Source organism: Anarhichas minor, unplaced genomic scaffold (genome assembly GCF_050575085.1).
Source record: "Anarhichas minor isolate MPS153535 unplaced genomic scaffold, ASM5057508v1 ptg000030l, whole genome shotgun sequence".
NCBI lineage: Eukaryota > Metazoa > Chordata > Actinopteri > Perciformes > Anarhichadidae > Anarhichas > Anarhichas minor.
In genome coordinates, this window is record NW_027466476.1 from 10642982 (window position 1) to 10669552 (window position 26571).

Genomic DNA, 26571 nt, shown 5'->3' on the forward strand with positions numbered 1-26571 from the left:
TGTCCACACAGAAAAAAAAGTATTTCAATAGTTCATCAGAGAGTCTTGAAAATTGGAGAGGCACAAGAGCGCCGGCGTGTATCGCAATGAATCATGGGAGCATCCACGCGTTAATGCTCAGTCATGGAGCCGCTACTCGTGAGTCATCGCGGTCATCTTCTCCTCACGTGGATGATCTCTGGTCGTCTCCGGACCATCCCGCTGACACAGCGCGCAAACTCTCGCGATATTAGCAACAGATTTAAAACAAAATGCTAGTGCCAAAGCTATTTCCGGGTCATGTGGAGGCTGTGGAGGACAGGACTAAAGGCGGAGTGATTACTGGATAAATGAAGTGAATTTAACCGAAGGGTGAGAGTATGGCGGAGCGGGATGTGTCGGGAGATGTATCATCTTCAGGGATTTCAGAAAGTGCACGTGGACAAATCGCGGATGGAAACGGACATGTTGACAGTCCCGACGAGACTCTCTCGCCGACGTCGGTGATTTACTTCCAGGAGGCTTTAGACTCCTCAAACTTGAGATTTGGGAAGGCTGACTCGCTGTCACCCACTCCGCCTCGACAGTATGACTTCAGGATTGAACGAATCGAGTCAAAGCGCAAAAGTAAGTGCTAAATAACTTATGAAAAGTCCAGATATTCACCTAACTAGCTAGCTAACGTAATCCATATTAACATAATTTACCCAGAACAACCTGCTGTTAGCATTGCTAGCTTGTTAGTGTTAGCTAACTTTTGACCAAGTGTAAACAAACAACTTCCTACCTGTTTAGGATTTAACAACACTGTCAACAGATAGCTTAGCTAACGAAGTTTATAACTGAGATAAGATAAAATAATCCTTTATTAGTCCCGCAGTGGGGAAATTTAGTGCAAACAAGAGACATAGTAAAAAAAAAAAATTAAAACAATTTTAAATATGTAAATAAAACCGTAAAGAATATTAAAAAAGTAAAAAAAATCCAAACTGACTAAAATATTATATATACAGACCGAATAATTGTAGTATTGCAATATTATATATATATATACAGACCGAATAATTGTAGTATTGCAATATTATATATACAGACCGAATAATTGTAGTATTGCAATATTATATATACAGACCGAATAATTGTAGTATTGCAATATTATATATACAGACCGAATAATTGTAGTATTGCAATATTATATATACAGACCGAATAATTGTAGTATTGCAATATTATATATACAGACCGAATAGTTGTAGTATTGCAATATTATATATACAGACCGAATAATTGTAGTATTGCAATATTATATATACAGACCGAATAATTGTAGTATTGCAATATTATATATATACAGACCGAATAATTGTAGTATTGCAATATTATATATATACAGACCGAATAATTGTAGTATTGCAATATTATATATACAGACCGAATAATTGTAGTATTGCAATATTATATATACAGACCGAATAATTGTAGTATTGCAATATTATATATACAGACCGAATAGTTGTAGTATTGCAATATTATATATACAGACCGAATAATTGTAGTATTGCAATATTATATATACAGACCGAATAGGTATAGTATTGCAATATTATATATACAGACCGAATAGGTGTAGTATTGCAATATTATATATACAGACAGAATAGGTGTAGTATTGCAATATTATATATACAGACCGAATAATTGTAGTATTGCAGAGTATTTATACTGCACAGATTTGTAGTGTTTTTAGTGTTGTGGTCAAATAGAAGGTAATATAAACTGTCAGTTGATTCTCATCCTCAAACAGTTTAACACTTAAAGTAAATAATCTATGCGGTTTATCAATCAGTAAACATAACTGTTGTTGTTGAACGACTTGGTTTAATTGCTTTATATCTCCACTGGTTGCTGCTATGAAATTAATTTGTGTCTGTGATACATTTCATATTTGTTGTCGTTCACATGAAGTAACCAAACATCTGCAGTTATTTACTGCTTTAACTGAACAGATAATAAAAGAAGACATTAGCTTAGTTTCCTGCACTTCTACCCAAGTTGTCGTCATTGAAGACTTTCCAAGATATTACAATATGACACAGAATATTTTCTGAGATATCTCTTCTTAAATGAGTTGGTTAGCTGTTTTTTGTTTGAATAAGGTTTTCTTTTTTAATAATTCCTTCATTCTTTTATCATTTAGTCATTTAGTCTGTTGTGTTTTGTCTTTTATCAAGCAGCAATGCTTAAAATGTGTTGGTGTTTGCTCCCTAAATGTGTGGATTTGCTGCTTTTCTGTTTCACATAATTGTAAATTATATATCCTTGAAGTATTGGACTGTTGCTCAAGCAAAACATGCGTTTTCGGATATGTCACTTTGGACTCTGGGAAAGCTCTAAAACACTTTATTGGACATTTTATTCATAGAAAGTAATCTGCCCTGACCGATACTGGATCCTTGAGGCCAACACTACAATAACTACAGTGTTATTAGGGAGTTAAATAAACCTGATAATGATTTAACGGCAGAAAGTAATTCTTTAAAAACGTATCGAGCACATTCTTCATACTGATCCCTTAGATTTATTTATTTAAAGACTTTGACAGACATGCTCTGTGATGGACAAACCATAATACTGTTCTTTGCATTTCTGTACTTAAACGTGAACTTCTCCTAAAGCTAATCAACACTCAAATGAATGATCTAAATGAATCTCACTGTTGTAGCCGAGTGGAACGAGCAGTGAGTCCTCTGAAGGCTTGGTCCCGTTGACCAATGTCATGTACGGGTTTTGATTTATATTTTTTCCCAACATGCACCAGGGCCTGTAGAAACTTTGCCAAAACACAGCGTTTGTCTTTCTTTTCTGGCTTTGCTAAGACGTGCCTCTCTTGGCTTTCTTCAGTGGGAGTTAGAATAACGCGGGGCCCATTTACATCCTGGACACACTCTGCTGTCTCTGCTGCAGCCAGCTCAATAATGGTCAAGTAACAGGCTGTTTCAGGTCAGAGGAAACTCTTGATGCTTGAGAGGCAGATGAGTCCTCTGCTGCATCATTAGCACTGGCTGGCTACTCTGGGGACCCCTCCTCCTTCCCCCCCCCATTTACGCATGCACCATCTGCTCACGTGATGATGTGTTGCTGTACCCAGTGCTACCGTCAGCCATCTTTGGTCGACACCCACCCAGTGCATTTGCTGCGGTGCACACAGGCAGTGAAATCAGAGCGAACCGGTGCTGAGCCGACCGGAGGAGGGCTGTGATTATTTAACACGGTGCTCTCCTGCATTTTAAATCTCCCCCCCCCCCCCCAGTCTGTGCGAAAGGGGATTACAAAAGGTTGAAGAGAAGGAGGAGGAGGGGGTGCTGAGGAGAGGAGAGGACAGGGCAGCCTCTCGCAAGACAGCAGCGTATTTCACTCAGTTGTAACAAGGAGAGGAGGAGGATGCAGGCATAAAGAGGAGGAAGAGCAGCACCCTTTCTAGCACCTGCTGAGAGCCGCTGTGGGCCTTCCCCCGTCTTCTGGCCTTTTATCCTCTTTTTGTTTTGATGCTCTTTTCATCCCTCTTCTCTCCGACTTGTCATTTTCCTGGGAGGGGGGCTGGTGGCCTCCACTGGTTTGTGGAACAAAAAGCTACTTCGCCCTTTTCTCTTTCCCCCCTCGGCTGGTGTTGGTTTTTGCATCAGCTGAGTCATCATGTCTGATCTGATGCCTCAGAGCGAAACCCCCACCCCCACCACCGACAAGATCACCCAGGCCGCCCGGGAGACCATCTATCTCTGCAACTTCCGCGTGTCCGTCGACGGCGAGTGGCTCTGCCTCCGCGAGCTCAACGACATCTCCCTGACGCCCGATCCCGAGCCGGCCCATGAAGGTAATGTGACGGGTTAGCTCATCGGAAGTCTGAGTGCACAGTGAGCTCTCTTGTTTGGGCGTGGTGGCACACAGGGGGTCCACACAGGGTCCTCTGGGGGGGGTCCTCGGACGCAACACGTTTCGTGTGGTGACGACGTGTCTGTCTGAGCCGTTGTCCCGATGGATGTCGGGCGAGACGGTTTGATGTCTGAGAGTTGCACAGCAGGATGACGCTGCTTGTAAATAAGCCAGGGCCGCGCAGCAAAACAACCAGGAAGTGCTGCTTGTTCTGTCGTGAGGATTTACAACAATCAAATAAAGCCTAATGTTTGGTGTCTGTTTACCTTAATCTGACTAAATACAACACACGGGTTTGTACGTTGTGGATTTTCAGATGCAACTGAATCCAGATATTCAGATCTGTCTGTGAACACAAAGCTTGTTTTGAACAGATGCATTCTGCAGCATATATATTGTAGTTTATGATTTTAAATATGATGGGAAACATAATATCAGCTGTGCGGCGAGGCTTTTCCTCTTCCTCATCTCTTGCCACGCCTCTCTCTCTCTCACAGACGGTCTGATGCGCAGATCCACGGTTTTCATGAGTAACGCAGGCGGTCCAGACTTCAAATTCAACACTGCAGCAGCTCTACTGTACAGATATCACAGAGCAGCTTTAACAGACAGTGACTGTGTTTATCAGGGATGCTGACTTGTATCTAATAATCTAGAACTACAATGGTCATTCAATCCCAGCTGATATTGATATTTTTAATTTCTTTGCAATATTATCACATGTTAACCTGTTTAACTCAAATGTAAGGAACATGTAACCTTTACTTTACACACGTAGAAATACTCTGTTACAAGTAAAAGTCCTGCATTTAAACATTTCCTTCAGTAAAACTGCAAAATGTTAAGATCAAGATATAATATAAATACCAAAAGTAAAAGGAGCGCATTATGTAGACTGGCCCTTTTCAGAACAATGTATATTATTGGATTATAATTATTGTGTTCATCACTTTAATGTTGCTGCTGATAAAGGTTGAGCTCATTTTAATTACTTTATATATTGTTCGGTCTATCTATCTATCTATCTATATGTTGTATTATATTCTGAGTCTGTAGTAACCAAAGGTGTAAAATACTTTAAAAATTGTATAAAAATACAATTTGAGTAAATGTAGGCTCCTTACGTTTTTCCTCTTTCCTCTGAATGAAACGTTCGTCCGTCATGTTGTTGCATTCTGTCTACAAAGCCAAGTAAAGAAAACATAAAGTGTAATATTCCTCGTTCACCAGCTGTCCTGTTTCCTCCCAGTATTTAATAACATTAGTATGCACATTGTGTGTTGCAATGAGGAAAGCTACAGGCCAAATGTATGAATGTATTAATAATGTAAACGACTGAAGGACTCTGCTGAAAGCCTCTCGGTGTCTATTTATCTCCGTTAATAATGGATGAGCCATAAACACATAGACGGATCACACGGAGGATTAAGAGCCGACTTTATTAGGTTTTACTCGTTGAACCAGGGTTACTTTCTACGTTATTCATTGTTCTTGGTTTGCTGTGTTGGTGCCTAAAGTCTCATGTTTACAGATGAAACATAACTTTTCTTTGTTTCCAACAAAAGCTCATTTTGTCGTCTTGTGTTTCTATTTCAAAACGACTTCACCATGTAAAATGTTTTCCCCCTCTGACGGCTCTCGATAACTTTATCTGCTGAGTCATTCCTGCTGTTAGTCCGCTCTGTGTCACTACTACGAGGACTATGGTGACCTCTTTCTCCTTCTCTTTTAGATCCCAAGGATCCCATTGCGATCGAGAGGCTTAACTTGATGAACATGGCCAAACTGAGCATCAAGGGCCTGATCGAGTCCGCTCTCAACCTGGGACGCACACTGGACTCTGACTACGCACCTCTCCAGCAGTTCTTCGTGGTGATGGAGCACTGTCTGAAGCACGGGTTGAAAAGTACGTACTCAGCGCTCTGCGCGCTGTCACCCGTTCAAAGCTGCGTGAGTTGGCGGCTCTTACAAGTCGGTAAACGTTCGAGATCTCGACCGCTTTGATAACTGTACAAAAATGTTCGTACAGGACGTTTTTCAGTCCCAGAGTACTAAAACCCATAAATCTGTGTGGTTGTGATGCATATTTACTTACTAACATCGTCCCTCTCATTCAAACCAACAGAAGAGACGCACTTCTGTTAAAAGATTATTCCCGGGTAGTTTCCGTTGCTCTGTATGTTGCCCAGTGTGATGGTTCTGTGAAGCCAAATGTCTCAACAAGCACCGTCTGTCAACCCTCAGCCAAGAAGACCTTCCTAGGGCAGAACAAGTCGTTCTGGGGGGCGCTGGAGCTGGTTGAGAAGTTGACGCCCGAAGCAGGAGAGATCACTGCCAGTGTCAAAGACCTGCCCGGCCTCAGGTCAGTCCGTTACGTCCATTCCCTAAAGAAACGCAGCCATAACTTCACATTTAGTTGATATTATCAATGCCCTTTTCCAAAATGTGTGCACACAATGTGGCAGCGGTTAACTCTGGCGGCCATGACAGATTTGAAGCGGTTGTTTTCTTTACTTTATTTGGTTCCAGAACTCCTCTGGGACGAGGTCGTGCCTGGTTGCGACTGGCTTTGATGCAGAAGAAACTCTCCGACTACATGAAGACCATCATCAACAGAAAGGACCTGCTCAGGTGTGTTGACTGCGTTGAGACCTATTGGCTCCTAGAATAATGCTGTAGAAGTGAGGCTCAGATCTTATCCATGATATTGTTTTTGTTTTATTTATTTTTATGTCGATCACCTCATGAAAGCAGTCTGCACGTACGTTGCCCCACCTTGACCAACCAGAGCCAAGGCCATATGTAGTTCTCTTAAGACACATTCCATGCACCGTGTTTGGGAAAGTCACAACAAAGTAAAAAAGCGGTGGACAGTTTCCTTGTTTGTGGTCAGAATTGAAGAAGCAGATGTTGAATTTTAGTCCCTATTATGGCTCACGCTCCAAATACACTGGGTCCTACATTTCCCATAATGCAACAGAATAGCATCTTTCATTAGACCCTATTCGTCAAAACTTTCTTGATTATATTTATTTTTCCCCAACAGTGACGGTAATCTGTTATTTGTACTTTTATTTGTGAAACTTGAATGTTGTCGGCCGGGACTTCCTCGGAGAAGAGATTATAAATCTCAATCAGACTTTCCTGCAAAAATACAGGTTAGCTAAACTAGATGAAAGAATAACCTTCGGTCTCGTCTCTGCAGTGAGTTCTATGAGGCGAACGCGTTGATGATGGAGGAGGAGGGAGCCGTCATCGCCGGGCTGCTCGTTGGACTAAATGTCATCGACGCTAATCTGTGTATGAAGGGAGAGGACCTGGACTCTCAGGTAATCCTGCTGTCTCTTTAACTTCTAACGACACCCGGAGCTGCAGCAACACAAGAACATGTTTCCCCCGCTGTCACAGGAAGGAAGGGAGAGAAGAAGAAATAATCAGACTTCTGGGTTTTAACACTTTGGGCCTCAAGCAGCAACTTTCTTTAAAATTTCTCTCATATTGAGAGAAAGAAATTAGAGTCGTGTGTTCATTGATTGCATTGGTAACGCCCCCTAAACGCCATATAAGGGCAGGTGTTGGGCTGTGTGCAAATATTCTAGCACCTGCCCAAGAAGTGGAGAGATTTCACCAAAAAAAGTCTGTAAGAAGAAGAAGATTTTCTTTTTCCAGAGTCAGTTTTGTTCATTCAGAAGCTGAACTTGGATCATCCAACAGGTTTTTATAGTCTGTATTGGGATCAATGGACCAACAGTATTGATATAATAATCCAATCATTATAAAACATGTGATAGCCTAAATTTGATTTTATGATATTAATGTTTCTTATTCAAATATTTCTTTCTGTGTGAAAAACTGTTTTTTGTTGTTTTGTTTTAAAGTCTACAGTGCAGATGTAACAGACGGTAGTTTTTACCCTCGTCACTGTTCTTGAGGTAGTTCCATCGACATAGACGGCCTTTCTAAACCTCTGCCTCGCCCTCTTATCAGTCTTCAGTTCGGGACTGAAGCCAGAGTAGCCGGGAGGACTGGCAGGTGGCCAGTTTGTCTCCAGCTCAGTAAACGCTCATTACTCCAAGTAGGGCGAAGCGAAAGCTCTCCACTTACCAACCTGTCGTTAATTAGCGGCTGCACCGACTGCTAAAACATTTAAATGACCTGAATGCATCTTAACCAGGACAAAAGATTCATGTGTTAAAATACAAAAGGACGTAATGCATGAAAACACCGTGCACGTCTTAGGTTGTCCAAGTGCACACGTTAGTAAGGCTAGTCGTCGTGTTATTGTTTATTCTTTGTTACGTATGAACTGTGTGGTTTCATCGTCATTGATTTTCTGTTTCTTCCTAAATTACTTCTGCAGGTCGGCGTGATTGATTTTTCAATGTACCTCAAAGATGGTGGACACAGCAGTAAGAGTGCAGAGGGGTGAGCGCTGCTGTCTTTATTGGTTTAAAGCTTATTTGTTTGTTTTAAGAATGTATTTATTACACAAGAACAATTATAATCATAAGAAAACACGTGTATGAGCTAAGAAAGAAAAACGGATCAACAAACGTATTCAGGAAGTTACAGGAGAGTTTATATTGCAGGTAAATCACAGGTTAGTTGAGGTTAAAGATAATTAAAAATAACTTAACAGAAGGACCCTCATCACTAGTTCACTGTAATAACACATTTGTTCTGGCAGCAAAATTAAGACTTTTCTTATTTATATTTATTATATTATTAATATTTATTGTTATTTTTTTAAGGGAGAGATAATAAATATTGATAAAGAAGCGGTAGTTACATTAGGGCACTTAGTACAGCACTTATTAAATAATCTGTAATTCTTTGGGTTTAAAAAAAGTCTTTAGTTTAAGATACGAAGTCATAATGTTGAGATAGTTTCTCATTATAAAGACTTGAAGGATCTTTTGTTTCATCACATTGGCGTTAATGAGCTCCCATAGAAGTCAGAGATAAACCATCGTTAACTATTAGCTTTTAATTCAAACAAGTTGTCAAACAGCTAACTACATGTGTTAGTTGTTAGAACGCTGGGATGTCTTTCTTCCACCTAGTTGTCGGTTCATTCCTCTTCCTCTCTCTCCTCTTCCTCAGTGACGGTCAGATCACAGCCATTCTCGACCAGAAGAATTACGTGGAGGAGCTGAACAGACATTTGAGGTGAGTCCGCGTGGCCCGTCTCTCGCCACCGCCTTCGTTTAGCTGCTTGTTGAGCTGCTGACTCGTGGGATGTTTCTGTCTGCTTGCAGTGCTTCAGTGAACAACCTCCAGGCCAAGGTGGACGCTCTGGAGAAGTCCAACACGAAGCTCACAGAAGAGGTGAGAGTCGACTCGCGGCTGAACTTCCCGACACTGGCTGCTGGGTTTCTTTCTTGTTCACGGAAGGAAGTGTTGTCCTGACTTTTGTCTCCGCAGCTCGCTGTGGCAAATAACCGGATCATCACTTTACAAGAAGACGTGGAGCGAGTGAAGGAGGAGAGCTCGTATCAGCTGGAGTCCAGGAAGGTGAGCGCATCATCCATCTAACTGTTTGTAGGAAAGAATCCCCTTCATAAGCCAACAGGTCACCGACTTTTATTAGAATTGTTTCCGGACGATATCTTATTAACACATTACTAAAATGTGTTACTTAAGTGTTTTGTTTAACACACGTGAGGAGTTTTGTCTCTTTTATAAACCATAAAAATCCAACATAGTTTATTGCAATTAGCATCCATTTATGAGTTATCCTATTCGTCGTGTTGTGATAGATATTCATGTTGAGATATTATTACTGATCGCATCTTCACTCTTCTCAAAGCCAACTCGGGTCCGGCTTTAAGGTCAAATACTTAAAATAGTTCCCTGGGTTGTAAATGTGCGTTGTCGTTTACATGTTTCAGGCTACAAGAAGCGACTCGGCACCAGACGGACAAGTGCTGGGAGAAACACGCAAGCAGCTCAAAGAGGAAACTTTGCTTCGATTGGTGAGTTTCAGGCTCTTTCAAATTCTCCTCTACTCTAAATCCTCTATGTTCTCAGAGTATCTATAGATGCCTTTTGCAATTCGTATGTGCAGAACCTATGGAGGTAGAAGTGTGTATGTGAAGTAGAAGACTCTGTGTGCAGGATGTGGAGAAGGAGCTGGAGGTGCAGATCGGGATGAAGCAGGAGATGGAGCTGTCCATGAAGATGCTGGAGAAAGACGTCTGCGAGAAGCAGGACGCTCTGGTGGAGCTCCGGCAGCAGCTGGAGGACCTCCGCGTCATCAACCAACAGCTCAACCACAAGTCACAGGTGAGGCGGATGTTTTCACCGCGTCGGTGCCGGCCGCCGTGCAGGATGCTGAGCGGCTTCACCGTGCAGAGCATCCACAGATGTCCTCAGTTACGTCTCTGGTTCTTAAGTGTGGAATCTGTGAATGTGTGGTGCGAAGCAGCCGTCGCTGCAGGGTCTCTCCTCACAAACACCTCTGCCTGTGTTTGGATGTCTTTTCCTGCATGTCAGCAAATTTGCATTATTATTAACAAAATCTGGACTGTGATTTATATAAAAACACTGGATGATTCTTGCAGAAAAGAGAAGCTATAGAAGTGTGCTGCTGTCACTCACCTGACAGTGTTATGGGAAGAAGCAGCGGTGCGACTTCACAACTCTGTTGTCGTTAAAGTGTGAGAGAATCACCAAACTCTTCCAGTTTTAACGAGACATTTGAGAAGTTGTTTCCAGTGAAGTGACGTTGCTCGTCTCCCTCAGAGTGCCGACGCCGGCTCCAAACACAAGAGTGAAGCCATCTCCCGCCTGGAGGAGAAAATCAACCAGATGAGCGGGACCGTGAAGCAGATGGAGACCAGGTGAGCACAGTTTCCTCCACAGCCATGTTTGCTATTTTTGAATAATTATTTGGCGGAACCATTTGCCTACAAAAACATCTTATTGTCCTGTTTTGTCATTCTTCTCCCTCCACTCTCACATTATTGTTTTCCTCATGGTCATTCTTTGTTTTGATGGCGTGCTCAGTGAGAAGCATGTGGTGAAGCAGGCCCGCAACCTCAACTCTGCAGCGGGGAAGCTGCTGCAGCTGCAGCAGTAGCGCTCACGAGTCTCAATGCAAACATACAACCCTGTCTAACATAGAAATAACCACACTAGGATGTTATCTTTTCTGTACGATGCTCCTTTGTTGTTGAAAATAATAATTAAAAAAAAACCTCCTGCAGTGGCTCTCCAGCATCAGCTTCGAGTAGTGTGGACTGAATCCTTTTAGTGGCCCTCAATCCTTGTGTTCTCTGGCGGATCTGGTTTCTAAAAATACAGCATTAATGCTTTTTTATTTATTTTTTGGCAAAGGTAAGACGAGTAGATGGCGTCTGAGCAGTTTTTGATGGGCACGTCCTGGATGTTTGGGAGGTAGTGGACTTGCTGTAATGTTATTCCAAAGAATAAGACCACTACCAGAGGCTGGGCTTGAGTAACTTCAACCAGCACAGACCGATGTTTAGTCCAATGTTGTCCAACGTGTAGACGGCCGGGACAGCAGCGAGATAAAGAGAGAAGGAAAGGAACTGTATGTGAACATACCCTTGGTGTAAACTGTAGTAATCATTAGGCTAATAAAACGATAAACAAACGGCAGACGGCTTCGTCTTCTTTGGGGAAAGTTTTCCTTGTTGGATTTCAGTCAGCTCTTCATTTTTTTTCTGTTTATTTTTGTTTTCGTTTGAGTTCCCACCATGTTTTCTTTTCTTTTCCGTCACGTTTTCATTTTACCATAAGTTTATGTAACGCCCCCCCCTCCCCTGACCAGATGCAAACAGGCTGAGAGAGAGAGGGCTCTGGCTTTGGAGGCCAACCGGCTCTTCAAACAGGAGTTTGGGGACAAAATCGAGAGTCTGCAGGTGGAGGTGGAGCAGCTGAGGAGGCACAGGTAGAGTCTGGGTGAATGGTAAACATTATGCGTGAGGGTAATGTTTGTTTATGGTGATTATAAATCCTTTGTTTCATTTCATTTGTGGCATTAATTCTAGTTTATCTGTTTGGTAAATTTGTCTTCTTTATTTGTTTTATTCATTTATTTTCTTCGGCCAAAAGCACGATTATGATGACTGTGTGTTTTTAGTATAAACTTGTGTTTGTCTGGTTTCAGGTCTAATCTGGAGCTGGAGCTGAGAAAAGAGCGCGAGCGAAGGAGTGAGCACCACGATGCCGGACAGTCCGGCGCTCCTCGGAGGGAGAGGAGACTCCCGGAGGACATCCCAAAAGTAAACCTGCGGCCACGAGGATGCAAAATGTAAAGAGGAGCTGAACTACTCTGTCCTGGTGTGTCATTAGTATGTGTGTGTTTTACTGACAGCGTGTCCCAGAATCCCCATCAGGCAGAAGGCAGAGCGACCAGTTGAACACAGGAGCAGAGGACAAAACAAGTCTGAGCTCCAGCCTGTAAGTAGCTTTCATTTAGAAACAATACAAATATATTTGAGTTGTTTTTAATTTATTCATTTATCCTCTTCTCCACCTTTTTAAGGTCCTCGAGGTCGCACCACGAGGACGAAGAGGTGAGGTCTGACACGCACAAAGTAAAATGTTTAATCATCTGAAGATAGATCTGTTTATGAGGAAAAACAACAACTTTCAAATCCCATAACGGCTGTAATCAACATGTCGTTATTGATTTACTTTCTGCAGGACGAGTCCTTCGTGGAGATCAGTCAGCCCTCCGTCTGCACGATGTGTGAACAGGACGACTCCCTCTTGAAGACAAAGGTACAGAGATGGAGCTTCTTGTCTCATTAAAAGTTTATAATACGGATGAACTATCAATCCGAAGACGCTCATAGCGGACCGGTCTTTACCTTAAAGGGTAACTTTGGTATTTTTCCTACTCTATTTTATTTTGATGACTAATGGGGACGACATCTTTTGAAATTGGTTCAATATTGAAGGAGAACGCTACAGACAGACCCGGGGAAACTCCTCACGGTCACTTTGTCATCCTCTAAAAGTGTTTGCTTTTGCCTCTGACCGGCTCAGATTGTTATTATAAGTGTCTGATAACTTTATGGAAAGAAATAAAAATCTCTTCACTTTTGCGTCTGTTTCTCGTGTCTGACCGAGAGCCATCGGTGTTTTCACAGTTTGTTGAGTTTGAGTACAGAAAGAGTAGCTCAGTGCTGTTCAAAAGATTCCCAATGTCACGGCTCAATATTTAGCTGATTTTGACAATGTGGCCGAGGGTTTTATTTCTCTGCACGGTTCTTTCTGTAATGTTGTCAGACGCTAACAACAATCTGAGTCAGTGGCAACAACGAGCACTTTTAGTGTCACTTCGACAAATACCGAAGTTCTCCTTTAACAAGAACGTTTTTATAGGAATTGACAACCAGTGATCAGATTAAATGTAACTTTAAACCAACTGGATTTAGATACATCATACTCTTTTCAAATGAGGCTTTATTATCACATAATAAGGAGGAGCGCTCCTCCTCCGTGATGGACGGTTGAATCCATTCTTATTATCCACACCAGCAGCTCTATCAACGTCGGTGTCTGATGTCTGAAGATGAGACGTGGAAACAGGATAACAAGAAGTCAGACCGCTTTAAAGAAACAATATGGTTACTTTTTTTAATCTTCAGTTGGATCAATGCGGCTGTTGCATAATTTAATGTCAGAATAAATGTCAGATGGTTTATTGGTCCTTTTGGATGTTTTGCTCAAGGAAGTCCTGTGGCTGTGAGCTCTCTCTCCCTGTGCTTTGTCTCTAGAAACAGTGTAAGAACTGCGGCGGCGTCTTCTGTGAGAGCTGCGTGTCCAACGAGCTGCCGCTGCCTTCCTCCATCCTCCCGGAGACCGTGTGCACCGCCTGCTTCTCTCTGTTACTGCAGCAGTACGCCTCGACGCCGACATGAAGCAGCGCTGCATTTCACCGCCAACCAGAGGCGTTCAGCTTGTAGAGCTGGCACTGCGAAAATGCACTTTTTGACTTTGTGACTCGAGGCGTTATGAAAGACCCGATGGAGTCCTGAACTTCTTTCAGTTACTTTAGGTTAGTGATGTAAAGACATTTGCCACTGAGAGCCGTCTGGATGCAGGTTTTCATGCGCTGGTGTCGCCATAATTCTTTCTTTCTGGCTGAAAATGTTTAGCTGCTTTTGTGAAAACCTGCATTTAAAAAGCTGTAAAAAAACAACTGGAATCCTCTCATGCGTTTAAAAAAAGAGAAACTGACTTTCCACGATGTCCACTAAGTGGATTATTGATTAAAAGGGTCAACTGACATTATATATTTTAAATAATTTAGTTTTAAAAGATGAAAAAGGAAAAAAATGGACACCTGTGTTTCACTATAACGCAGCTATTAATCATATATAGATCCGTATATATGTGATGAACTGTTTCACTCGGGTGAAGCATGAATTATCACTCTTTCTCAAAGTGGCCTCTGATGCTGACAAACATCAATTATCCCAAACACTCTCTGACCAAATATTATATCATACTATGATATTAAACACGTTAGCATTTTGTGGAAGACGTGTGCGGTCAAAAAGCGTTTTATACTCTAAGTAAACAATGATAAATATACATTAGTGATGCACTCAGTGTCATGAGTTATGAAGATTGTAAAACTGTAAATGCAGAAGTTAAGAGCAGAAAAGTATTCAAGATAAATCACGTTGTGATGCCAGACTGCTAGAGTTCATCTAGTCTTAGTCTCGGTCTTGTTGAGTCAGATTGAAACCGCTCTCAACATGAAAGTGATCTAGATCTCTGCAAATGTCCCAAAATATCAGCCTGTTCCTTGAAGTTTACAAAGCGGAGTATTCTGGGTAAAATAATGTGGCTACTGTAGCCGTCACATCAGACTCAGACTAAATATTGAGATATTTAGATATTTAGATTCTAGTCTTTTCATATTACGCCACTTTTAAATGCATGGCTCTCCGCCTGACTGGCTTGCAGTGGACTCTCCGTGCATCTTTATAACAGCTGATTTTATGTTGATTCATATGAAGAATAGTTAGACGCTCAGTAAATCCAGCTTAGTCGTTCTTGTTGAAGCTAATTAACCCGCCAGATGGAAACGCTTCTTAGATCAACAATAAACTTTTATTAAATGTTACTGGTGTGTGACTCTGGATTATTTTAATGTGTTTCACAGATAATCCTCAGCTCCTCTGAACTGAAAGGACTTTATATTGTGAAGGATGTGATTTGTTTATTCTGTTAACAGAAACTTATTTTGCTCGTTATAAGCGGATAGTTAAGTGTTTTAAAGATGCATCCCCTCTTTAATTAACCTTTTCATATTTCATAAAAACGCACCACTGACTTTCAAAGCTAGTTTTGTAGCATAACTTGTTAATTTATTGAGTACTTCTTAAAAGAAAAGACAATTAGAACCTCTTCATTTTTAAGCGATTTGATTGGCCAACTCCAGCTGGTACAACATAAGTAAATAAATGGCTATATGCACATTTCAATGTTTATTATGATTATAATGAGAAATGGAATTAACAACACATTCAACAGTTTTCCAAAACTGCTCTTTTGATTTCCAGAATAATTAAATGTTCAGAGAAAGACTGATATGTGGAAATAATAAATCAATTTTCTGAAAAATCTTTTAAAATAAGACATGTCATGACTCTGCTGTACCGCTCAGCTTCACATTATCTGATGATTTCTCTCTTCGTGGGTGTCGAAACAAACAAGTAAACAGCATTTTGTTCCATATTTTAATGTTAGTCACCTTCACTACAATGACTCAGTGGAATACTCTTTTTATTATAAGTTGTTTACGTCGATCTCGGACTGTAATGAACTCCCTCTTGTTGGATAGAGACAGTGAAGGCGATGAAGTTTGTCTTTTGACACCACGAATGTTTATTGTTCGATGTCCAAGTCAGGCTGGAAAATAAATACAATCGTCCTGCGTATGTGTTCACCTACAAGAGAAAATTAAACATCTGGCGTTAAAAGGGAACCGCAACGGTAAAACGGTAAATTCACATGCAAGTATATCAAAATCTTTTTACAAAAGGGAAGCAGCACAGAGAGACTGCAGTGTGTTTTTCTTTGTTTATTATATCTTCTGTGTTACATCTAAGAGGAAACCAGCTCAGTAAACCGAATCGTCTTTAAGAAATGTACAATTGTGTCTCCTTTGAAACTTGCTTAAACATGTGAATAAGAAATACAAAAATGTATTATTTTTCCGTCAAGACGCGAGAATTTCCAGCTTTCTCACCTCCTTCCGTCAGATTCTGGGTCAGAGTTCAGGAATAACTCGATGTATCTTTCTCCTGAAGAAATCAGAGAAGGTTCATATGTTTAAATCAACAGCACTCTTTCAATCAAAGCCCCAAAAAATAATTTATACGCCGCTATAAACATATGTGCATCCCGTCTCACGTCTCACCTACGTACATCCCGTCTCACGTCTCACCTACGTACATCCTGTCTCACGTCTCACCTACGTACGTCCTGTCTCACGTCTCACCTACGTACGTCCCGTCTCACCTACGTACGTCCCATCTCACCTACGTACATCCTGTCTCACGTCTCACCTACGTACATCCCGTCTCACCTACGTACGTCCTGTCTCACGTCTCACCTACGTACGTCCCGTCTCACCTATGTACATCCTGTCTCTGGACATGGCGGTCAATGCGTCCTGGTGGCAGCTGAAGTAAACTTCGGCCTCTCCGCTCGGCCTCCCTTCAGAACCGCATTCAATCAGGATCTTAGACACACCAAGAGGAGAGAAGAACTGCAAGAGGAAAACAAACATACCATATAAAAACCACGTGCAAAGTGACCTCTAATGCAACAAACGCAACCAGCCTCTCTTTATTTCTTACCTTAACAATGTCTTCTCCAGACGACTGGAAGGGAAGTCCTCTCATGTGGATGTAGTGGCGCAGCAGAGCCGAGCTCTGAGCGGATCCTGGTGGAGCACATGAGTCAGTTCACATCCAGGTCAACAACAAATAAATCAACTAATTCGTCTTTAAAATATCTCCCCAATTTAACACAGTTGACCTTTCATTTGTATTTAAAACAGCAACTTTCACTGAAAAAAACTGATCACAAGTTTCACTACGACACAATATTAAATTGTTTCTTTGGACAATGATACGATATTTGCTGACATCACAAAGTCTGCCACAGTACGATTTGATTCAATTCAGCCCAATTGTTCCCATTTAACACCATCAGTGACATTTATACTACCGACTCACAACAAGCAACTAAAATATGATCTGACTATTGTATTCCTGAGCTCTGTAGGAAGTGGTGACGCAGACGAGCAATGGGAATTTCAAAATAAAGGCGTATCTTGAAGATGATGATATTGGACCATTGAATCGAATTACGGATCCAGATATAAGTATCACATTATGCACCAAAGTACACAGTTGAACAACAGTGTTTGAGCTTCAGATTATTATATAAAAGCCAGATTTTCACCCTGGTTCTTTTTTTATTTTACATTTTTAACCCCTCGTCCTTTTAGGAGGGAGGAGCTAATAAGTCAATACAACCTCACCAGGTTTGTTCTGTGAGGCAAAGGCAGTCCTGTTTGCTGACTGAGGGCCGGCGTGAGGAGAAGCTGAACTCGTCTTCTTCATCCAGCTTGAATAAATCTGCTCCCTTCTGCTGGGAAACACCTCGATGTATCTGCAAATACAAGCAGCACAGATGCTCGTGAAGAGACAAATCAAAGACTTGTGTTCCTCAAGAGATGAGAGAAACATTGGTACGGGCCTCAATGGGCGCGTGAGCAGCGTCCCACCTGTTTCCGATGACATCTCTGTCTCTCTGCAGAGCTTTGTCAGCTGCTTCTTGGGAGGAAAACTGCACAAAGGCCTCTCCAGAGTTTCTTCCTTTGCGGTCCGTGACGATGGTGATCCCATTCTCCATGATGTCCAAACCTGAGACACACAAACAGATACTGAATCTCATTTTTATCATTAAACAAAGTCTTTAATCCTGTATCCTCTCTTTTGGTAAAATATTTTTAAAGAACTCATCCATGTATATTAATTTAAATACTTTGGGGCGACCAAATAATCTCTCTCTTTGGTTATCAAAAACAAAGTAATTTCATTTTACAAGGAATAAAACCAAACATTGCCACGGGGTACGACGAAGTTGGGAGAAGTTTACCCGAGAAAAACTGTCCGATGTCGTCCTCGGTGCAGGAGAAGGGGAGACCTCTGAGACGCACCACGCTGCTCTCAGCTGGAGCCTGGACGGCTTTCTTCAGGATGGTTTCCGCGTCGCTGTTCGTCACTTCATACACTGCAGAAACACACAGAGCATCTGTTTGTATATGTTGTTGTATTTACAGTGCAATATTTGGTGAACGATGGCTCTGTTCAAGTGTCACAGTAAGCCCCCAGGACCCTGAAACTGAAGCAGCTTAATAACCATTCATTTGATCATTTACACTTGTGATTTCCCTGCATCTGTATTTCGACCAGCTTGGAGAACAAAGACTCAAACCTTCCACGTATCGCGGGCCGAGGTACTGCCGGTGCTTCTCCAGAGCTTTGCTGACGTCCTCCTCGTGCTCCATCTCGATGAAGGCTTGTCCCGACGGCCTCCCCACCCGGTCCACGGTGAGATGGATCCCCTTCACCCCGTCACGTATCCTACACTCTGGAATACAGCAGCAATACGGAAGACAATATGTATTTTTCTACATAATCTTAATGTTTAACTGTTAACACACATCTAATTGTTTTCATGTTGGACAATCAGCACTGCAAACAACAATTTCGTAGTACAATAAACAGTAAAGATTTTAACTTAAGACTGACATTTTTGTCATTGATTTAGTTATTAAAGAGTGATGACAAAGATACAGTATATACCGAGGAAGGTTTTGATAGCTGGTAAATTATCTTTACTATCAAATATAACATAAACTTCAGTGAACAGAATAAAAACACAAACTTAAACTGTGAAAATACATAGAGCTAATAAAGTGCTTACACACTGATGCATCTGTCAGAAGCAAATATAACTGAAGGTGTGACGCTTCTCCCAAATCCAAACTCTCACCTGAGAAGAACTGCAGGAGGTCCTGAGCCGAGCAGGACCAGGGGAGACCCTTCACCTGCATGATGTACACCTCCTTCTTCTCTGGTTCTGGATCAGTCGGGTAGACCGGCAGCGGCGGGTAGTCGTCCTCACAAGGTGCTCCTGCCTGGAAGACGTAAATATAAATATGACAATACAGCCACAAAAGCAAGTGTTGTTAAAAGAACCACGGTAGCATTTTTTTAAGTGTTGATGTTTATGTTTTTCCAGGTATTGTACAGTCCAGTTCACAGCTAAGCTGTTTACCGTAGTGATCACTGAGTAATAGAAGTAATGCAGCACTGAATATTTGTTTAATATTTGTCTTTGGCAGTAATTCAACAGTGTTGTTCTACATTTCGTTGCTCCACTTTTACAAGCCTCAACATTAAAGCAATGTACACATCAATGCATCTCTAATTATAATCCAATATATATTTATCTGAATCGGTCCATTCTACATAATGACTACTTTACTTTTGAGTATATTGGGATGCTCATACTGTGTACTGCTGTTGATAATCATCTCTGTACTAGTTTGTCAGTATTGCCAGAGGTGGAAGAAGTATTCAGATCGTTTAGTACTTTAGTATAAGTAGTGATGCATTATTGTTTACATCAGTTAAATGTTGCAGCTGGTACAAGTGGGACTATTTTAATAACTTTATGTACTGCTGGGTAGTTTTGATGTTGTATTACTAATCTGAATCTGCAAAGTAACTAAAGCTATCAGATGAATGTAGTAGAATTTAAATAACTTGACTACAATTTGTAGTAAAATAAGAGTACAACACAGCATAAAATGTGAATAGTCAACAGTAATAATCAGTCACTAACCTTGGTACAGAAGCGGTACTGGCTACTTCTCACTGCGGACTGCAGCTGACAGACTGCCCGGGTTGTTGGTGTCCAAGTCGGCTGCTGAGTGAACACGCACCTGCCCGAGAACACGCTGCTGCATCTTGTTTTGATACCTGTCTGTAACGTTACCTGTCTGACTGCGACACACCGCTGCAGTAGAGACAACAGAGATTTACTGTTGCGCGACATGTTCGCCTAGCCTAGCCTAGCAGGGTGTCAGGTCCGGTCTTTTAGCGTGAAATAAGGAGATAAAACAAGTCGTTTTAAGTCAGTTTCCCTCTTAATTTAGCTAGTTGGTTAAGCTACTGGCTTAGCATGAGGCTATAGGAAGCTAGACTGACTCACGTGGGTCAGTCAAGGGCAGAGCTCGAGCTAATACGCTAACGACTAAACGCTTTGTACTTCCGGTTGACCTTTCACAACAAAACCCGAAAAATCTAAATATCAAAAATATATTCACATTTTGATCACCTTGCAGAGCTCATAGTTTTGTATTAAGTATGTATGTATTTTATTAAGTATGTATGTCATAAACAACACACACTTTTGTTTGTTTTACACTCTATGTAAAACAATTGTTAAATATATGTGACGTGTTTAGAAGACATTTAACCCCCCCACACACACATTTCTTATTTAAAAAATGTCTAATCTGCGAGTTAATTATGATTCGTATTTTAATCATAGACCGTATATAAGATATTTAAATGAGTAGGCCTTCAGGAAGTGGTATTGTCACTAACTAACTTGACATTTTCTCATGCTTCTCAGGGCACATCCCAAGTCTCTTATTTGTCATTTCCTCGCTTGAACCGGAAGTTGTTCTGCTGCACCAGTTGACAGCCGTCCCAAAGCTCTTATTTCTGCTCGGAGGAGCCAGGATCGAGGATCGAGGAGGGATCTCCAAGGAGACATGAGCGAGGATGCACGAGAACAACCTTCCAGGAAGTGTTTTAACGGCCGACACGCACCCTCATTGTTCATATGTTATGTGATTGGACGCTGCAGCTGATATATATATATATATATATATATATATATATATATATATGTATATATATATATATATATATATATATATGTATATATATATATATATACACACTTTTTTTTGGGATATATATTTATATTGTATATAGCCGTTAAATGTTTATACCTACATCTGTTCTACTTTTTTTGCTGCCCTTTTTCATTCTTTATATATTTTCTCTTGTTTATTGTAAAATAGTGTATGTACATTGAGAGCGGAGTGGAAACCGGAGACAAATTCCATGTATGCGTACACAGGTAGAGATTTGTGCCCTTGATGCCCAGAGCCACCGTTCTGCCCTCGACGCTGGGTGCAGGGTGCAAGTATGTGGACATGTTCAGGAGAACTGAGGAGAGAAGAGAGGGTAGAGGTTCGCTTTTATTGAAAACTGAAAGACTGTCTGTCATGGTGCTACTTTAAGTGCAGTTTACTAAAGGTAAACAGGTAACAGGTAAAAGGCATCAAACTGCTTTGACTTGGAGGTAGTTATGATATATATATATATATATATTTGAGATCTGTTTTCAAAAGCATCCAATACCATCAGTTACACCAGTGGTGCTGCTACTTTATACTTCTATTCCACTCTGGATGTGTGAGCTACTCTGGACAAACAGGACATCAGACAAACACAACGAGGTTTCTGTGAAGGATCTGTGTGAAAAGAAGAATCCATCAGAAAGTGCTAAGAGGTGCTGCTATTGATCAACCTGTGCAGCAAAGAACAACATGGACTTTGTCTCCATCTTGTGACGTTTACAGGAAGTAAAATGTGTCCGTGCCATCACATCCTGTACACATGCTGCACATTCTATAATGTTGATGACATTGAGCACATGTGAGCATGTTGTCCCTGAGAAGTGCATTCAGTAGGTGACAGAATGAATGAAATGTAACAGTGAAAGCATTTCTTAAACAGTGTGTTGTGTGTGTACAACCCTCAGTGCTCCCTCTCTTCAGTGAGGCTGTCTATAACAGACGTGAGCATCAACACACTGTTACAACTTCACATTACAAAGATGATCAACAACCACAATCATTCTGCTTCTTTGAGTTTTTAACAAACACAAAGTCTAAAAGCGAGTCGTTCCTCGAGGAGATTGTTGTAAAGTATTATTTGTTTAAACTTCCTTTCTTAGAGTTGATGATGAAGCAGTGAAGTTGTAGGAGGGTAAAGTTGAACCATCTTTTTAAATGTGATTTCTGACTGTTTCTAATGTTGAGAACACACACACAGTGAGGTACAGACCAGTGAGAGAAGCAATACAACTCCATCAACATGAAACAAGTTGCACAACTCTTTATTGCTCACATGTTTACAGCTACTGAGCCTTCATCAGGGAGGTATGAGCTCCATTCAGCTTTCTTTGTGTGCAGTCGCTTCATTAGTCACGTGACTTTACAAAAGAAGATCTGACTTCATTCAGCTGGACTGTCCATAAATGTTGACGCTGAAAGAGTTTCACTGAGGAATCTGTTGATTTGATAATGAAAAATGTATATTTAATGTTTTAAGATTAAATATTGTCTTTTGTTATGATCTGGTTGATTAATTGTTTTTCATTATTTGTATTCTTTTTAATTCGTCACATGAATATTTCACAGATGTTTGTAAAGAAACTTGAAACAACTTCATACAGAACATTGTGAATAAAACCTGTTGGTGATTTAATTACACGTCATGAAGCAGCATCCATCTGATGTACATTTATAAAGATATAGTTGATTCAATAAAATAAGACATTTTAAAGTAAAGTTCCTTTATGTTGATCACAAACATTTTAATTCATCGTTCATGTTACTGATCATGTAAAAACTACAAAAATCCTCATAAACAGAATGAAGAAGCTTTGAAAGAATTACAGACTGAATCAAAACCCATTTATATTATTATGATCCATACTGTTCACCTGGTTTAATAATTGTATATATTTTGGATTCTTGGACTTTATATTTACACTATTCCCACTTTGTTTTGCAACTGCTGCACAGCAATTTCCCTCAGAATGAATAAAGTTAGATCTTTTAACATAAAACACAATTAAAACAGTTGTTTCCAAAGAAAAATATATATATATTCAAAACTAAAATAATTCAACAGAATATTAACAATTATAGAAAACAAGATACTTACAACCAGAATAATTAAGTGCCTCGAACTTTTTTGTACCAATGATGTCATACAGTTTGCAGATTGATCTTAGTTTCCCTCTTCAACACATTTTTGCTCAACAGATTCTTAAATCCTTAATTTCTACATTCATGAATTTCACATTAAAAGACTGATTTTTTTTTCAGTAAGTTGCATGAAAACAATAAACAAAGATAAAAAACATTTTGCATTATTCATTTGGGACAGACAGTTAAGAAAAAACACACAACTGGAAACAAAGTGTTTGGTTTAGTGGATTCACTAAATGTTAGATTGTGTTCTGATTAAACACAAGATGATGATAACCAGTTTAATAAAACAGTGATTTAAAAATCATCCTTTAATTGTACCTGTAGGTTTATCACCTGATGATGTAATGCAACTTCTGTATTGAGTAGATGTATAGTTTCTGTCATAACTGTTGATTGTATTGATTCTATCAATGAGATGTTGACTCACAGTGAAGTCAGAGTAAAGTCTGAACAAACACTAACATGTCTGAACATCACAGAGAAATATCAGTTTGACACATTTTGATATCAGCAGTTTTATCATCACCAGACTTTCCAACACTGAAATATGGGAAGAGTTTCTCAGTGAAAGTGTCTCTGAGAGTGCAGATGTGAGTCATGTCTTCAGGGTCGTAGAAGGACACGTCCCCCATGTCATAGTCCAGCTGGACTCTGATCCTCTGGAGACTCTTCTTCACTCTGACAGTCTGACCAGATCCATCAGTGTATTTTCCACTGTGATGAAGTAAACACCAGAGTCCATATTCTGGTGAAGCAACTCGCTTTCCCTTCCTGTCAATGGACTCTTTAGCCAAACCTACAACCCAGTGAGGATGGTCTCCCACCTCCACCTCCCAGCTGTGTTTCCCTGAGCTGAAGCCCTCAGAGCCCAGAACAGAGGCATACTTAGTGAATCTCTCTGGATTGTGAGGAAGCTTCTGGTCTGTGTCTCCATATCTCACACTGGTCAGATCATCAGACAGATAGAGCCAGGGGTTTGCAGTCTTTGGGTCCAGAATGACAGGACTGAAGTGGACCGTGTCCTTCATCTTCTCCCAGACTCTGAAGGACAGGTTGCTCAGGTGTTTGGCCACATCTATCAGCGCTCCTGAGACCAGCTGTGGATCTGACAGTGAGCTCTGGACTCTGGCTCTGGTCTGAGTGGGTTTATAACTGCTGAGGAATGACACGTTGTGTTTCTGCAGGTCTTCTTCAACAGCAGAGATGCTGTCTGACAGAGAGGAGATCTGCTCCTGAATCATCTTCATCTCTCTGCTGACAGTCTTCCCCTTCTGCTCCTCTTCCTCCCTCAGAGCTGCCAGTCTGGACTCCTCTTCCTCTTTCAGGAACTGGTGGAGCTTGTTGAACTCTGCTCTGATCTGCCTCTCTGTGGACAACAGCTGCTTCTTGGAGTGTTGAATAATTTTATTGTATGTTTCCTCCACTTGTTTGTGTTTGTGTCTCTTGTCCTGCAGAGACTCTAAGTCAGATCTCAGCTGGTCCTTCAGGTCACTGACTGCTTGTTCTATAGGAACCACCTTGTGACTCTGGTGGAGAGAAAACTCACAGACAGGACACACAACTCTCTCTTCATCCTCACAGAACAGTTGAGTCTCTTCTCCATGTTTACTACACACCACCTCCACCTTCTTCTCTCCCTTTTCTGTCTCAGATGATCCAGTTTTCTGTCTCTCAGCAAACGAGTCAGACAGTTCCTTCAGTGGAAAGTTCACATTTGGAATTTCTTTTGAGGATTTTCTTTTACAAATGGGACAGTTTTTGTTTTTAGCTTGTTTCCAGAATAGTTGCAGGCAGCTTGAACAGAAGCTGTGGTTGCATCTCAGAGACACAGGATCTCTGAATGTCTCTGAACAAACATGGCAGTTCAGGAGACTTTCAACAAGAACTATCTTCTCAGCCATTTGTCTTGGTATCTAAATTATCTTTCAATAACGAGACTCACCAAGTTACTGTTCCGTCTCTTCACTGCTTCAAATATTCCAAACGTGTGTTTTCCAGCAGAGATCTCACACCCTGTAATGGCGTCTCAGCTCTGTTCAACAATGTTCAACAATGTCACAATCTTCTTTCAGTTTCACTTTTCTCTGTCACAGTGTGAGTTTTTAGGAGGAAATGCTGTTATGTCCTTTAGTCACCAGCAGATGGTGTAACAGGAAACATGTTGTGCTAAAATCTCTTCATGACTGTGTTCATTTCATCCAGGTGGACTAAATAAAGATCACACTCGATTAACTATAATATCCAGACTTCAGAACGAACCCTGTCGCCGGAGACAGAAAGTGACATGCATAATTCAAATCACCGTAACTCCTCAACCATTGATTGATATATGGTACATTACGGTAGTGGAGAAACCAGTGCCGGGATTGCCTGCCGGGGGGGTGAGCAGAGCAGGAAAGCAGCAGCTGAGTGAGAGTACAACTTTTGAGTATTATAGCAGTATTATAGCAGTATTATAGCAGTATTATAGCAGTGTTTTAGCAGTGTTTTCTTCATAAATAATATTCTGGTGTTGTAAATAATAGTATTAGTATTGTTTCTGAGAGTTTTGGAGTGTTTTTTGTCGTGTTTTCGGCCGTGTTTTCGCCATAGTTCGTGTTTTTATAGATTTCATTGGTAGTCATTTTGTAAATAGTGGAAGGAGAAATGTCGAGGAGATCTACCAGGGAGAGGAAAGGACAGGAGGAGACAGGAGGAGACAGGAGGAGTGTCACCATCTCAACCACAGTAAGTAATACAGTTTGTATACACTGGATATTTATTCCCAGCTTTATTACAATAATGTTTTTCAATATCTAGTGTATATTTTCTTATTGGCTTTGTCTCAAATTGCTTTATTATTGCTTTTTTGAAGCCCCTCGTTGCTGGTCACCAATTCATCAAGAGGCCTGGAAAACGGTGGCAGACCCTGACATTTTTAGCCAATGACACGCCAGGATTTCCAGGAGGAGCTGTGTGCAAAGCTGTTCGGCGTGCCACTGGCTGGCCCACCTAAGCCCCCCCACTCAAGGCCACTTTCCTGTCTCCACCAACAGAAGAGAGGACACTGAGAAAAGACAGAAGGCAAGCCTGGGGAGGAAACAGTGCACTCTCTGCCATGAAAGCACACCCTGGATGTGTGAGGAGTGCAAGGTTGGGCTCTGTCTTCAGCTGTAAAGGAACTGCTTCAGGGACTACCACTGCAGCTAAAGAAACGCCTCGACATGGACAAATATAACAACCTGTAACACGGACACTGAAAGCTCTCGGCAAACAAAACAGTTTGAGAAGATGCAAAATAGGTTGAGTTTCATTTCTGTAATCTCAAAAGTGTTCTTCATTTACATTTACAATTGTTTATAAAGAGAAACCTGATGAAAATTCAAATCCGTTGTTTTACTTTTTTGTTATAACACACTGTTTTAAGCATTTATAACATATAATAATGACAAATACTTGCCAGATTTTGAAAGTTACATTTCTCCTGAAAAAAGGAGCAAAATAATTTACAAAAAGGACATTTTCTAACA

The 26571-nt window shown here is 40.9% G+C and overlaps 3 protein-coding genes across 6 annotated transcripts; 1 reads left to right on the top strand and 2 right to left on the bottom strand.

Annotated features, from left to right (window-relative positions):
• The first annotated feature begins 223 nt into the window (after positions 1-223).
• rufy3 (RUN and FYVE domain containing 3) lies at positions 224-15019 on the top strand. Of its 4 annotated transcripts, none has more exons than XM_076104281.1 (18): positions 230-606; positions 5642-5815; positions 6154-6271; positions 6439-6540; positions 7115-7238; positions 8270-8334; positions 9013-9078; positions 9168-9237; positions 9334-9423; positions 9801-9884; positions 10027-10194; positions 10654-10751; positions 11705-11824; positions 12044-12158; positions 12251-12336; positions 12422-12452; positions 12583-12660; positions 13662-15019. In XM_076104281.1, exons 1-18 carry the CDS (start codon positions 360-362, stop codon positions 13803-13805), a joined length of 1980 nt encoding a protein of 659 aa, XP_075960396.1. In that variant the 5' UTR covers positions 230-359; the 3' UTR covers positions 13806-15019. The 4 variants fall into 4 exon arrangements, with proteins under 4 accessions (XP_075960398.1, XP_075960396.1, XP_075960397.1 ...); XM_076104282.1 differs by lacking the exon at positions 230-606 and adding an exon at positions 613-3850; XM_076104283.1 differs by lacking the exons at positions 11705-11824; positions 12044-12158; positions 12251-12336; ... (1 more) ...; positions 12583-12660; positions 13662-15019 and adding an exon at positions 10918-11133 and having other exon boundaries at positions 224-606.
• A 351-nt stretch (positions 15020-15370) lies between these two features.
• Positions 15371-20229, bottom strand: grsf1 (G-rich RNA sequence binding factor 1). The gene is made up of 10 exons (XM_076104285.1): positions 19825-20229; positions 18970-19114; positions 18409-18564; positions 18070-18204; positions 17696-17834; positions 17450-17580; positions 16761-16846; positions 16534-16669; positions 16148-16202; positions 15371-15845 (listed from the first exon to the last, which is right to left on the bottom strand). The coding sequence occupies exons 1-10, from the start codon at positions 20035-20037 to the stop codon at positions 15842-15844; spliced, it is 1200 nt and encodes a 399-aa protein (XP_075960400.1). The 5' UTR covers positions 20038-20229; the 3' UTR covers positions 15371-15841.
• Positions 20230-22163: 1934 nt separating this feature from the next.
• On the bottom strand, positions 22164-25128 carry LOC142964387 (nuclear factor 7, brain-like). The gene has a single exon (XM_076104685.1). The coding sequence runs from the start codon at positions 24961-24963 to the stop codon at positions 23536-23538; it is 1428 nt and encodes a 475-aa protein (XP_075960800.1). The 5' UTR covers positions 24964-25128; the 3' UTR covers positions 22164-23535.
• Between the last annotated feature and the right edge of the window lie 1443 nt (positions 25129-26571).